This window comes from Setaria italica, chromosome IX (assembly GCF_000263155.2).
Source record: "Setaria italica strain Yugu1 chromosome IX, Setaria_italica_v2.0, whole genome shotgun sequence".
Lineage (NCBI taxonomy): Eukaryota > Viridiplantae > Streptophyta > Magnoliopsida > Poales > Poaceae > Setaria > Setaria italica.
This window is the reverse complement of record NC_028458.1, coordinates 17,642,591-17,656,673: the sequence shown is the minus strand read 5'-3', so window position 1 is coordinate 17,656,673 and position 14,083 is coordinate 17,642,591. Positions and strand designations below refer to the sequence as shown.

The 14,083-nt window shown below is 50.2% G+C and overlaps 2 protein-coding genes across 2 annotated transcripts; one reads left to right on the top strand and one right to left on the bottom strand.

The window, feature by feature from the left end:
* The first annotated feature begins 921 nt into the window (after positions 1-921).
* On the top strand, positions 922-6,802 carry LOC101761603. The gene is made up of 10 exons (XM_004982901.3): positions 922-1,080; positions 1,559-1,656; positions 2,926-3,084; positions 3,265-3,366; positions 3,989-4,078; positions 5,087-5,179; positions 5,265-5,408; positions 5,915-6,022; positions 6,218-6,269; positions 6,349-6,802. Exons 2-10 carry the CDS (start codon positions 1,561-1,563, stop codon positions 6,381-6,383), a joined length of 879 nt encoding a protein of 292 aa, XP_004982958.1. The 5' UTR covers positions 922-1,080; positions 1,559-1,560; the 3' UTR covers positions 6,384-6,802.
* A 1,306-nt stretch (positions 6,803-8,108) lies between these two features.
* Positions 8,109-10,406, bottom strand: LOC101761214. The gene is made up of 2 exons (XM_004982900.2): positions 10,197-10,406; positions 8,109-10,118 (listed from the first exon to the last, which is right to left on the bottom strand). The coding sequence occupies exons 1-2, from the start codon at positions 10,293-10,295 to the stop codon at positions 8,478-8,480; spliced, it is 1,740 nt and encodes a 579-aa protein (XP_004982957.1). The 5' UTR covers positions 10,296-10,406; the 3' UTR covers positions 8,109-8,477.
* Positions 10,407-14,083: the final 3,677 nt, after the last annotated feature.

Below are 14,083 nucleotides of genomic sequence, written 5' to 3'. Positions count from 1 at the left end.
AAGATCAGTTCGGGTTGAAGCTAAAAGTGCAGACCTATACATACAGGATGTCGTATCCACCCGCTTACGATCTATTGCCGTTCCCACATCGGTACAAGGTGTCCGACTTCACTAAGTTCTCGGGTCAAGATGATACGTCTACGGTCGAGCACGTCAATAAGTTCATCATCCAGTGCGGAGAAGCCGCTGCACAAGACGCTCTGAGGGTACGGTTGTTCTCATCGTCCCTATCCAAGTTGACCTTAGAAAAAGGATCTTTGTTGGGTCACGAAGGTTCCTTGTGGTGGAACTGCTCACCAGAATTCGATTCATCGACTTGAATCCAAAGGCGGAGCTGCCTTATGCTATAGGGGTCTTCTGACCCCAACGAATTTTTGTAAATTACATGAAAATCTACTGTTCACGAGCTACATGACCCCATTGAGTAACGAAGGAGACCCCAGTGGTCATTTTACCTAGCTTCACCCCTGCTCGAAACTTGTGCTCGTATTTTTCTAAATTTATTTTTAAGGATTTAACCAACACTATCTTTTTAGTAGTATACTATTCTTTTAGTAGTAGGCAACGTACCCTCGATAGCGAGATGTTAATGGTGACTTCATCAAATCTTAAGGATATGCCAGCTCAATCTCTTGGAGGTACTCCTAAGAGTAGGGTTGCGTGCGTGTATTCATAGGGTTGAGTGTGCGTACGTGCCTGAGTGTCTGCGTCTACGTTTGTATTGTGTTTCGTAAAAAAAATTGTTTGATCTCCTTACTACACTGTTTGGAAAACATACCATATACGTATTGTTAAAATTGAAAGAGTATCATCGTACTGGAATAGTGGAATCTCTTCTTTTTTCAAATCTATATTATTTTAGAACGAAATCTGGGGCTAGGACACGTTAGGTCTCCCATCAACGGTTGACGTAAATGTGACTTTTGGCCATTCCACCCACCTGAGCTGAACCTCTCTTAAACCCGGCCTCTCGTCCCGTCGCTTTCACTCGGCCCATCCAACACGCCGGAGCCTCCCATCGCCGTCGCCGCAGCGCTGCTCCCGCCTCCCCATCGTCGGCGCAGCGGAGAGGATAGGCTGGTAAGCGATCCTTCCTTACTCGCATGGATTCCCCTGGTCTCTATCGAACCCAAACCCTCGGCCGCGGATTCGCGTGCTGCGTCGTTGTGACCTACGAACCCAGCCCCTTCATCTGCCCTCGATTAGGTTCCCTTTCTTCTCCGGCAAGGGGGATCGATCGGTCCGTCTCAGTTGACGTCGCACTGGTTGGAAATTGCGGAATTAACGGGCGTGGAGTTATTTTCCATTTTTTTTTTGGGGGGGGGGGGGGGGGGGGGTTGTTCACCTCTTCGTGCTTTGGCCATAGGAGAAGAGACGGATTTATGCAGATAAGCTTGTTACCTCAGGCGGTTGTGTAGGTTAGAATGCTTCGCTTATGACTGCCTATCATCCAAAGTGTAGATCGATTGTGGTAATCAGCAACCGCAATGCATTCTAGACTTTGTTTTGCAACATTTGTTTGCTAGTTACTTGACTCGACCTCCTCCTTTTTTGGCAGTGATGGAAGAGGGCAGTGATTACTATGTTCTCAGGAAAGGGGATGTTGTGGCTGTTTACAAAACTCTACGTGACTGTCAAGCTCAGATCTGCTCTTCGGTATGTGTAACAGTATGAACCTACAAATACTATGATGGTTGTACTGTTATGTTGTCTGAACATCACACTTTGCTGATGCATTACAGAAGAGTTTTGGTTATGGCTTCTAAGTAAAGGAAGAATTCTACCCAACATACATTGGTCTTACCTTTTAGCGTGGCTAACACCAAGTTATTTAGGGGATTATCCACATTCCCTTGTACTCCCTTAACTCCCAGGCACATATGATACTGTTTTTGTAAAGTACATTCCAATGTAGTTGAAGGGAGATCTAACATACCAACATTATTCCTCTTCGTAGGCTTTTTCATTGCTTGCTGTCTCGTGTCTAACAGTCTAAGTGAACAGATTCAATAATTTCTTAAAACATGTCTAAGGTTCTCTAGCATTTTCAAGGTTTCAGTTGTTTCTTCATATAATCATATTTACTAGGATTTAGGAATTACATTTTTGCTGATACAATGCTAATTATATGAATAGAAATAGATAACAATCCTTTATTGAAGTCTAAAACACAGAACGGTTTCCATTATATGTGAAATGTTGTGATAATTATGTATTTGTAAAAATTGTAAAATGTTTTGAATACATTCAAGTAGTTCAGTATCGAACCATATAATTGCCATTGACGTGTGTTTTTCTTCTTCTTCTAAAAGCATGTATATTCTTCTTTATACTCCTGCTTGTTCGCGGGGAAAAAATCATTTGTATTTATACTGTAGCATTTTTTGTGGCAACCATGGAAATATCAGGTTGATGTATTGATTGTTTGATTTCCCAGTGAAAGTACAATTGACATATATATTTTTTTGAAACGAACCGGCAGGAGAGCTCACCATTGACATATATAGCCAGTTTACAATCTGGCACCACTGTAATATAAATAAATTCTAGACTTTTTTTCTTAATTCTACTTCTTTTCTAACTTCTGGACTAACTCTGGTGCTAACTCCGATTCCAATTCTTAACTCTGAAATTTCCTTTCCAATACTTCTGACCAGCAAATTGATCATAACACTATGGAAGTTTGTTTTGAGCTGGCAAAAAGTTTTGGCAGCAGACTGTCTTCTATCTTTGTTTGCTGCTAAACTATTCAACTGTATTTTGATAAATTCCTTTTTATTCTTCAAAATTTAAACAAGTATTGTGAAATTTCACTCAAACTGCATCAACATCCTGAAGGAATTCTAGAAATGCAAATACAGTAAATTGCATGCATTCTGTGATGGACACTTGTCTCCTTAGATTGTTGTTTCTCTTCTCTTAAAGGTATCTGGTCCAGCTGCAAGTGCCTACAAGGGTCACGCTTGGAGCAGAGAAAAGGAGGAATATATCTCTTCACGGGGGCTTAGTAATGCTTCTTATGTAATCAATGCAACTGAACTTCGGGAAGATATATTTGGCCCCCTTGTTCCCTGTAGTTTCCAGGTAAAGTGCTGGAGATTGCATTGATTGCGGTTTTCCATCACTCGGTGACATATTGTAATCTTCCAATAGTTGCAGTCCACATCCTGTCTATTATGATATTTTCTTGTTCCCTATGTAGCAAATTTAACACCTTTTGCTCATTCAAACTCTCATCTTTTCCATCTTTCTTTTTCTTTGTAGGAGATAGTTGGTGCTAGATCAAATCAACCAGCTCCAAATCATTTTGGCATCCGTAATGGTATAGCATATCAGACTGGGTCACAGTCTGTTGATCTGAACCATGTAAGTATTGCGAGCACTCAAAATATCAGCAATGAAATCCACATCATCCTGTGTTATTAAGCATGTCACATGATCTGATCAAGCTTCAGTTGAACACTAGAGGAATCCTTTTTAACAGGTCTGTGTAATGTGTCACTCATTCCTCGGATGCCACCTAAAGACAGTGGACATGAGAAAAGGAAGACTATAGTTCTCTAGCATATATTCCCCCTCGTAACCATATTTCACATGTCTAGTATCATAACTAAGCATATATTTCATTTTTCAGGGAATGTGTTTCCTAGCAAGTCTGCATATGCTTAATGTGGAATCCATATTTATATATGAAATAATGCATGAAATTTCAATGTAAGCTTGTAATCAGGACTATACATGTGAATCCATGTCTGCGCACAACTATATGCCCATACATATATGTACACAAGAAATTTAGAAGACCATGGGAGTGTACATTTGAAATTTTGTCTTACCCTTTCTCTTCCTGTGCTGTGGAAGTTTTTTCCCCCTTTATCTCATGCACCAATATCATAATCTGCTCATTCTAGTCATAAATGTTTAGCGTACCTCTCAAGTCACTATTTGTAAGTATTGGCATTTGTTGTATGATGAGCTTGTGATGCAGGAAGCCAGATCTAGTTCCTCCAGGCATATCTCACCAGTAAACTTCAACCACAGTGGAGCTGTTGATGCACAACCTGTCTCCAAACAATATGTAAGTTTAGCCATATTTGGACTAACTATAGTTCCACCTTTATCTCAATACTTGCACGGTTGCATCTATCGTTCTTGTTTGAGATGCTATAGAGAGCAGTCTCTGGAATTATGTCATTGAAGTTGTTGTCTTGATTATGCTCTGTATCAAGTAACTAAACATGTATTGACTGAATATCCTTAAATGGTGAATGCACTTTAACTTTGTTCTGTAACAATGTGAACCATACAGGTCCTCAACCACACTCCTATTTTGCACTTAATTTCTATTCATGAACTTTAAAAGAAATTATTTGTTAGGACTTGGAAATAGGAAGGACAGCCTTCTATATTCGAAAATCAAGACATATTTCATGATTAAGAAAAGAAAATTTCAACCTTCTGTGCTTTGCAGCCCTTTAAGAAAAGCTAGTTCAAAATATATGCACGCTTGAGGAGTTGAGGTCATAAATTCTTGAATGTTATTTCCAAGACTTCTTATTTCTTGCATATTTTTGGGCTGTTGGACTTTCCCTGCCCTTTGAAAAGGTTGGTGCATTAATAATCTACATGAGGTAAAAAAGAAGCAAGTACCACAAGATAAACAGAGCAACACCTTAGTGTAGGATAACAAAGAAATCAACTATTGGTGTATACAACATTTTTCATGATAACAAAGCAACACCTTAGGATAACAAAGAAATCAACTATTGGTGTATACAACATTTTTCATGATATTGTTTTGTGCACCTGAAATGAGGACAAGTGTTGTGTGTGGACAAATATCTGGTGGTTAAGTTTGCATTGGAGCATACAAATGATCTAGTTAAAAAAACTTTATGGTAGTGATAGAAATCAATAACAGGTAATTGAGATTCAAATGCTAATTTATCTTGGCTGCATGTTTGTATGCCCTGCACAATCCAGATGTGCTTCTTGCAGTCGTACACTTTTAATGGAAGTGCCTCCCATCATACATTGTTTCCATGCATGAGTTGATGCTGAGTCTTGCACTTATCTGGTTATTCAGATGGTGGGTATTCTTCATTTTGATGGTGCTTCAAAAGGAAACCCAGGAAAAGCAGGTGCTGGAGCAGTGCTTATGACCGAAGATGGTAGAGTGGTATAATCAATACTAATTGCACTCACAGATTTTTATTGTTCACCGTTGCTCTATGTATCACCTTATGTCCTACATAACCTTGAAGATATCTCGACTTCGTGAGGGTCTTGGTGTTGTTACTAATAATGTTGCGGAGTACCGGGGCCTGATCTTAGGACTGAAATATGCAATTAGGCATGGATTCAAGAGAATCAAAGTACATGGTGACTCTCAACTTGTCTGCAATCAGGTATGCCTTTCATATCCATAATCAAAGCTTCCTCTGCTTTTTGGTTGTCTAGCATCTCTGCATTGTCATGCTAAGTCACATATCACCCTGCTTAAGGAAACAGGGCAAGGGCAATTGTGGGGGGAAAAATAGCAGAAGAGGATGCTCCGCAGTTTTTTTTTTTGCTTTGCATATTGGTATACTCGAAAATAATCACAGTGTGCCTCTCATTTCACTCAACAGAAATACAGTAATAGGTTAAGCTAAGTTTGTCAATGTTGTTGTAGCATTATTCTTTGTGCAATATATTCTGAAAGTAAGGAACCTGTGTGCCAGTACCCTCGATTCAGATCGTCAAATCATTTGTGCATTTTCTTGAGAACTCATTCATCATTTCATTGTGCAATCGCTGAAATCATAAGCTTAAGAGGAGAAATGTTCCTGTCTGAATCAAATATTGGAGCAGAGAATTATGGTATCATGATGATCTTTTTGTTGCTTCTTACAGCATTCTATGTCCTAAATAGGTGAACGGCGTTTGGCAAACAAAGCACCAGAACATGATGGAGCTCTGCAATGAAGTGAGAAGGCTGAAAGAGAACTTCCTCTCTTTTGAGATTAACCATGTTCGACGGGTATTGTTCACATCCTCCTCCCCACCTGTGAATTGTTATTACAATTATAGTTTCATGTAAAGCTACTGAGTCCTTGGTTTCCCACTGTTCCTATAAATTTTATGCTTTGACTGAGCAAAGCTACTGAGCATTAGTAGCCTTCAGACAGCGAACTGTTTTTGCTGATTGAGTTACTTTTTCTGCTGCACAATGAAGGAATGGAATGCTGAGGCGGATCGGCAGGCGAACATCGGCATCACGCTTGCCAGTATGCTACCTGTTCACATCGGTTGGCTCAGATTTCCCATTCTTGTTTTCATAAAATCACCAGGTACACTATGTTGCAGATGGCGCTGTTTCGGAGGAGCGCGGTGACTTCTGATACAAGCCTCGTCCAGTTACCAATGTATGTCCAGTTAACTAATTATTACTAGCTTGGAACCTTGGAGGCCTTCGTCAAGCTGCTAGCCTGCTCTACGGCAGGGGCGTGGTGACTGCTTTAATAGCAGTCCTACTAATCACACCAGTAGTAGTGTCGGTGTATGCCATCGTCAAGCTGGATGGAATTCTGATTTCTGTGTCCAGTGGAAGATGATGGATGTTTTAGGGTCTACACCTTGATGCTGAGTCCTGGGTTTAGTGGGCCCCATTTTGATGAACCTGGTAACTACTCCCTGTGGTGTGAGTCTCCCGTCCATGACCCCTGGGCCGCATTATAGTATCAATGTAAGAAGCTTCGACTTGATGGGCTCTCAATCTGATGCAACCTCGTATGTGTGTGCTTTGGAATTTGCCATGCTATTTGCGCCTGCTGGGAATGTTTTGAAGTTGCCTGATGAGTTGATTTAAGGGCCTGTTTGGTAGAGCTCCGGCTCTGAAAAAATAGCTCCAAATTCATAGATCCAGCTAGCTCCGCCATAGAGCTGCTCCACCGTGGATCTAGGGCCTGTTTGGTAGAGCTCCACGCAGCTCCAGATCCTCAAAAATAGCTCTGCTCTAGATTTTTTCAGCCAAACGGTTTTAGATCCAGCAACTCCACCACGGATCTGCTCCACGAAAACGGTGGATCTACCCTCAGATCCATGGATTTGGTGGAGCACCTCAGGGGGTGCTCCACGAAATTAAATTTGGTGGAGTTGGAGGAAATTACCCACCACTGCCACTCATTAGTGGAAAATGACCGGTTCGTTCTATTTCTTCACAGCTTCCTCTCGCGCTGCCATGGCCGTGCCCTGCTCGCCGCAGCCCCGCCGCGCCCCGCCCGCCGCCCCGTACCCGTCGGAGCACCGCCCCGCCCGCCGGAGCGCCGTCTCGCTTCGCCGGCAGCCCGCGCGCCCCGCCCGCTCGAGCGCCGTCCCGCCCGCCGGCGCCCCATCCCGCACCCGCCCGCTTGGCCACCGGCGGGGCCGTGCCTGCCAGCACGCCGCCTGCCGGAGCGCCGTCCCGCCCGCCGGAGCCCCGCCCCACACCCGGCCGCCGGTGAGGCCGCGCCCGCCCGCCGCCCCGCTCCGCTCGTTGGAGCACCGCCCCGCCCGCCGAAGCCCTGCCCCGCACCCGGCCGCCTGGCCGCCGGCGCGGCCGCGCCTGCCCGCGCGCGCGAGGTTGCCTGGCCGCCGGCGTGGCCGCGCCCGCCAGCCCGCCAGCGCGCGCGAGGCTGCCGGCGAGGCCGTGCCCGCCAGCACCTCAACCATGCGTGCAACAGCGCCAGGAAGGAGATATTTTTTTATTCTGATGAATGGGCCCAAATTGCCAGTGAGATAAAGACAAGAATGGAGCTGTACCAAACGCTTTTTGAGATAAGAATGGGCAGTTTCCACTGGGAAAAACTTTGAAACAATTTCAGGTGGTTGTTGCCAGCTGAATTTGCCAGTAGTTCCGCGCGAAGTACTCCGTATGACCGTCGCATTGTGGACTAGGAAACTTGACGCAAATATGCCTCATTCTCTTCTTCTCGTTTGTGTAATTGTGTGCATTTGCGTTGAACTATGCTGAGCCGAGCGGAGCGTATGGTTGCTACTTGCTTCACCGGGCTGGAAGCCTGGAAGACATCGCATTGCAAGTGCCAGAGTTACAGTTTAGTAACGCTGGCTAAAATTTATTTAGAAGGTTCAAGAAGGTGAACACATTTTCGTTCATCACTTACAAAATTTGCAGAAAAAGAACACGTCAACCACATGATGTTGTAACCTGATGCATGTTCGTTCTTCTACTGTTCCTCTAAACCCCATCTTGGAACGTGACTGGTCACTTGGCATAAACCCAAGAACCACAAAAGACCAGCCGGATACCCTGCTATTGACCTATTTCCTTCTTTCTAATCCTTTGCTAATTGCAAAAACCAATACGTTCGCTGCATTCTCTCTATCTAATCCTAATCTCTTCTCACTGAAAGCCCCTAAGCCAAAAGCTTAATAAAACCCCAGATTAATCATCAAGCAGGAACTCTCGAGTCACCGAATCCGGCTCCCGCTCCCCTTCACTTGTCGCCCACAGCCGCGGCAGCGGGGGAGACCTCGGCCGACTCCTCGCGGCGGCGGCGCAGCTGGACGACCTGGCGGTGACAGTTGGAGTGCAGGCCCGGGGAGAAGGTGGGGCTGCTCGCCGGACGGTACTCCGGCACCAGGCGGCCGCTCTTGTACTGCACGCCGCACGCGTTGCACAGCGTCTGGCGCCCCTCGGGGCCCTCGCGCCACTGCGGCGTCTTCTCCGTCCCGCAGTGCCGGCACCGCCGCCTCGACACCGCCGGCGTCCGGGGCGCCGCGGCAGGTGCGGCGGGATCCTTGCCACCGCCGGCTGGGGCCGCCGCAAGCACTTCGTCCGCGGCCGCGCCACCGTCACGAACGCGACCTTGTTCGACAGCCGCTGCTTCTCCTCCACATCGACTCCGTCGCCGCAACGGCGGTGGCGTGCGCGGCGGGCTCAGCTCCACCACACGCCGCCGCCGCAGCTGCTGCCGCTGCCGCTGCCGCCTCACGCCCTTCGTCTGCGGTCGAGCCCCCGCCGCCGCCGGTGACATAGCCTGCGCTGCCGGGAACACGCCTTTGTTTGACGGCCACTCCAGCTCTTCTTTCCCCTTCTCGCCAGCACGGGCGGTGGCGGGGGGCAGCTTTGCCGACCGCTCCCGGCGGCGGTGCATCTCGACGCGGTTGTGCCAATCGAAGCGCAGCTCCGGGGAGAAGGCGGGGCTGCACGCCGGCGGGAGCACCGGAACCATGCAGCCACTTCTGTACTGCACGACACACGCGTTGCAGAGCGTGCTGCGCCCTTCGGCCCCCCCGAGCCGCTGAAGCGTCTTCTCCGTCCCGAATTGCTGGCCTGGCGCCGCAGCCGGAGCCAGCGGCGCGGCGGGATTCAAGCCGCCATCCGCCGGGACCGCTGTACGTCCTTGGTACGCGGCTGCACAACCGCCCACGCCATCGTCACCACCGCCGGGGGCGCGTCCTTGGTCGACGGCCACTCCAACTCCTCCTCCCTGGCTCGGCCGCCGTGCCGCCACCGCCGGAGCCCGAGGAGGAGGCGGCGGCCTCCACGCGATCGCCGGCCAATCCACTGCCTTCCGGGGCCGCCGCGTGCCCTCCGTCCGCGGCCGCGCCGCCGCCATCATCTGCACCGCCAAGAATTCGCCTTTGTTCGACAGACACTCCAGCTTTTCATTCCCCTTCTCCTCGCCTTTGCCAGCGGCGGCGAGGGAGGCTCCGGCCGCCGCCTCCCTGCGGCGGCGCATCTCGACGACGCGGCTGTGCCGGTTGGAGTGCAGCTCCGGGGAGAAGGTTGGGCTGCTCGCTGGCCGGTACTCCGGTACGAGCCGTCCGCTCCTGTACCGCACGCCGCACGCGTTGCACAGCGTGCTGCGCCCTTCGGGGCCCTCGCGCCGCTGCGGCGTCTTATCCGTCCCGCAGTGTCGGCACCGCCACCCCGCCGCCGGAGGCCGCGCCACAGCCGGAGCCTGCCGCGGGCTCCACCCCACCTCCCACCGGGGCGGCGGCACGCCCTTCGTCCGCTGCCGCGGCGCAGACGAAGCCATCGTCTCCACCGCCGGAAATGCTTCCTTGTTCGAAAGCCACTCGAGCTCCTCCTCCCCTTCCTCGCCGCCGCCGCTAGCCTTCACATCCAGTGCCTGCAAGAATCGACCTTGCCTCAATCATTTCCCAACCAAGAACCGCAAAATTCCTCGAATAGACACAGCCCCCCGTACCGCGTGGTCAAAGAAGGCCTGGAGGTCGGCGCCGCTGCCGAAGAGGTCGTCCGCAACCGCCGCCGCCGAGTCGCCCTGGAGCACTTCCACCACCACCATGGCCTCCGGCCGCCGGTTGCCTCTCGACCTTCTGGACACGCAGCAGGGGATAAAGCAAGGGGAAAGAGAATTTTTCGAGTGTTTTTTTTTGTGGGGTTAGGGTGCCGTGAACTGTAGGTACATCCTGATCCTGTTGGGGCTTTTCTTTTGTCGGTCCAGTAAAATTCGACAAGGCGTTTTAACATTATCCAGAGAAATACTCTCCGTTTGTTTCGACACGGCAATGAGCACATTTGATTAATATCCTATATTTGAATATATTTCTAAGCTTCAGTAGGTTTATGATATTTTGGAAGCAATTTGCAAAACAAATCAAGTTTCATCTAATCTTTTTTTTAAGCAACGGTACAGACGCAGACGCTCACATACACACCCCTATGAACACACGCACGAAATCCTATGTTATGAGCACCTCCGTACCTACTACCGAAAGAATAGCGCCGATTAAATTCTGAAATAAATCCAAGAAAATGCAAGCATCGGTGCTAAATCGAGGACTCAAATTCTGGTGGGCAGGTTCCATCACAAGGAATTTTACCCTAATCTTATTCAAAATGTTGATTCGCCAACAAACTAATATCTTATTCAAGTATTATATTTTTTGAATTAAAGATCAATTAGATTCGGCTAGGTTTGTTAATCCCTACCACCACCGTGTCATTTGGTCACGGTGCACGCCACTCATAAGATAAAATGCTTCGCACAAACTGCTTTGTATTTGTTTCTTATTTTTCTTTAATTTATCTCATATAATTGAACTTCTTTTTCTTGGATAATATCCCACATGAATGGAAACTCACTTTGATCTTGAGAATTATAAAGTGACGAGAGAGCACCTTTGACAACGGAGTTAAAACTCACCACAACAAATAAGAGAACATATTTACTAGGACAAATTATACAACCAAGCATAGTGTTTTCAAGCCAAGCTAAGCTATAGTTTCTTTCTAATATAAACAGCGGCTCTCCTGTTTTCTTTAATTATTGCCATATTGGCCCTACTTGTAGGTCCTTTCACGTCGTCGTAACCATCAAAAAAATTGGACCGGACCACTGGTCTGACCGAAAAAAAAAACGCGAACCGGCGAGTTTGCTAGTTCAGTCCGCTTAAAAGATCGGCCAAACATCTGAACCAGTGTAAACCGGGCGAACTGCTGATTTTCACGTGAACCAGTAAACCGGTACCGGTCTCAAATAATCTCTTGGTGGGCTCTATTTTGGGCTGAATGTTGGTCCAATGTAACGAGCCAACGACCCAAAGGGCATTCTCGGTAAAATTGTGAAGAAAAGGTGGGATGGTGGGAATCAATCCCAAGGCAAGTATAGATGTTCAGATGGTCCGCAAGCCTGACAGCCCACCTAGGAGCCCTATTTTGGCCTGGTCCAAACCCGGCTAAGCGACCTTCGTGCCTGTGCTGGCCCAGCCCGCTAACTCATGTGGGGCGTAGGCCGCCACCCCAGCACGACAGGCGGCGTGGCTCGGCACGGTATCAAGGGGCATAAGGGCTCGTATAAATACCAACGCTAGAAAATTTTGGCCAGCCAACCCTAGACTATCTCACCTCCACCCCACCGCCACCCTTCCATTGACCCGTTCACCATCGATTCGCCGCCTAGCGCCTGCCCACCTCCCTTCCTCACCATACTCGCCAGTCGCACTCCTCCCCTATGGCCAGCGGCGCGCAGGCGACAGGCCTTCTCCCCTTCAGCCTCCACCTTCCCCATCCCTCGTACCTCCCGACGGCCGGCGGTGCACATGCCTTCTCCCATTCGATGTCCATCTACCCCCGTCCCTCATCCCTATCGATGGTGGCAGGGGATGGCCTCAATGCGTAGGTGTTGGGGGAAATATTAATGACCTCCTTATGCTCCTTAAAAAACGGTCATAAGGGCTCGAGCCCACCTGCGGCGACAGTGACCTCCGCCGACTCGGCATGGACGGAGTATTCCACTTCGCCTCGCTCGACCCACGGTCCTAGGGTCGGATACGCCCGACCCCTCGCCGCAAGGCTTCACCTCGCCCGACCCCGAGCGCAGGGGGTCGGACGCATCCGGACCCACAGGACAAGGATCCGCGCAGATCTCGTGGGCCCCCACCAACCTTGCCATAAATGCGATGCGGCTCTGGCCTGTAGAAAGGTGCCCGCACTCCTCGACGTGACTCGCCACAGTATTCGGGCGGTACACTGTAGCCACGACCGCACAGGCTACAGCAGCACCGTCCTAATCCGCTGCCTCCCCTGTTCGCCGTAGGGCACTCATTACCCACGCCCCCTAGCACAGGAGGGAGCGCCGCCCGGTTTCGCGCTCGGTCCGACGATAGAGACATGCCGGCCGTGCCTCCCGGTCAACACGCAGGGCTACAGAGGTCAGCCGTCCTCCACGACGTGCACAGCTGCGGCACCCAGACATCATCATCATCATGCATGGCTACAGCGGTTGGACGCCACACACACATCTCGCACGCTCGGCAACGACGATCGATCGGAGGGTCGTCGACAGGGTCCAACGACAGCCGCCCCCCTCCGACGGTCACGCTGACGGGAGACAGAGACAGGAAGAGAAGGCGGCGACCGCGAGGACTCGGTCCTTGCCCCCGTGCTTTGCTTTACTTTGCTTGCTTATCTCTTTTACTTCTCCGGACTCCTGGCTCAACTGTAACTCCCGTCTCTTCCTTGCACTATAAAAGGAAGATCGGGGGAACCGAGTAGGAGACAGCTCTCAAGCCAACTGAACACCCCCCAACTCACACTCTCTCCATACGAGCATCAGTGCACACCCAAGAGACTTGGGACCAGCTTCCCTCTCTCGCCCGTTTGTTACCCCTACTACAAACTCTGCATGAGTAACACGAGCTGCCTCTCATACTGGACGTAGGGCTATTCCTGCCTGAACCAGTCTAACCCCGTGTCCTCTCATGCAAACCATCCGAGCCTTACGCGCATAAAAATAAATTCACTTGCAGTTGTCTTGACTGGCAATTCCTGACAATGACAGTTGGTACGCCAGGTAGGGGACCTTTGCGCGTACATCACCGGCTTCGGATGGCCAACCGCGATATCAGCGTTGCTCCCGGCTCCCACATCCGCTTCGGGAGCTTGGACTTTCTCACCACGGGAGAGGGAATCGAGCTGATTCCTCTCCTTGTCCTGCCCGCTCACCCTGTCATCTCCGGCTCTGCCGCCGGAATGGTGGTGGGCGGTCGGATGCGCACCACGGGGCCTCCCTCGGAGGAGCGGCCCTTTGGCCTGCGTGGTGCCGCGGCGACTTACGGTCATCTCCTAGCACGATCCACGATCGTGCCACCCGCGAACGACGAGTTCGTGGGTTTAACGAAGACAGCCTCCGACGCTGGCTCCAACAATGGGAGCCACCACCCCTTGCGTGAGTGCTTTATGGCTGACGTGCACTCCGAGGGATCCAATGACAATGGCGCTGGAGGAAGGCAACGCACTCCCCCACCGCGCGGTGCAGCTACAACCGGGGCTCTCGCTAGAGTCCCAGAGCGGCCACGTCTGTCGGAGGCGCGCGCGGTGCCCAGTCAGGAGGTCGAGCGCCCCCGCAATGAAGGCGGGGCGCGTCAACGGGCGCGCGATGTCCAACGGCGCATATGCGAGGACGAGGATGGTCTTCAACTCTTTGCACGCGCCAGCCAAAACATCGCCGCCGTGGCGGCCCTACTCCGACGACTCCCCAAGCCAGCGATGCCCGAGGAGCGGCAGGCTCACCAGGAGGTGCGCAACCTGCTGGAGTGCGCCGCAGTCTAGCAGGCGGAGAGCTCCGCGTCC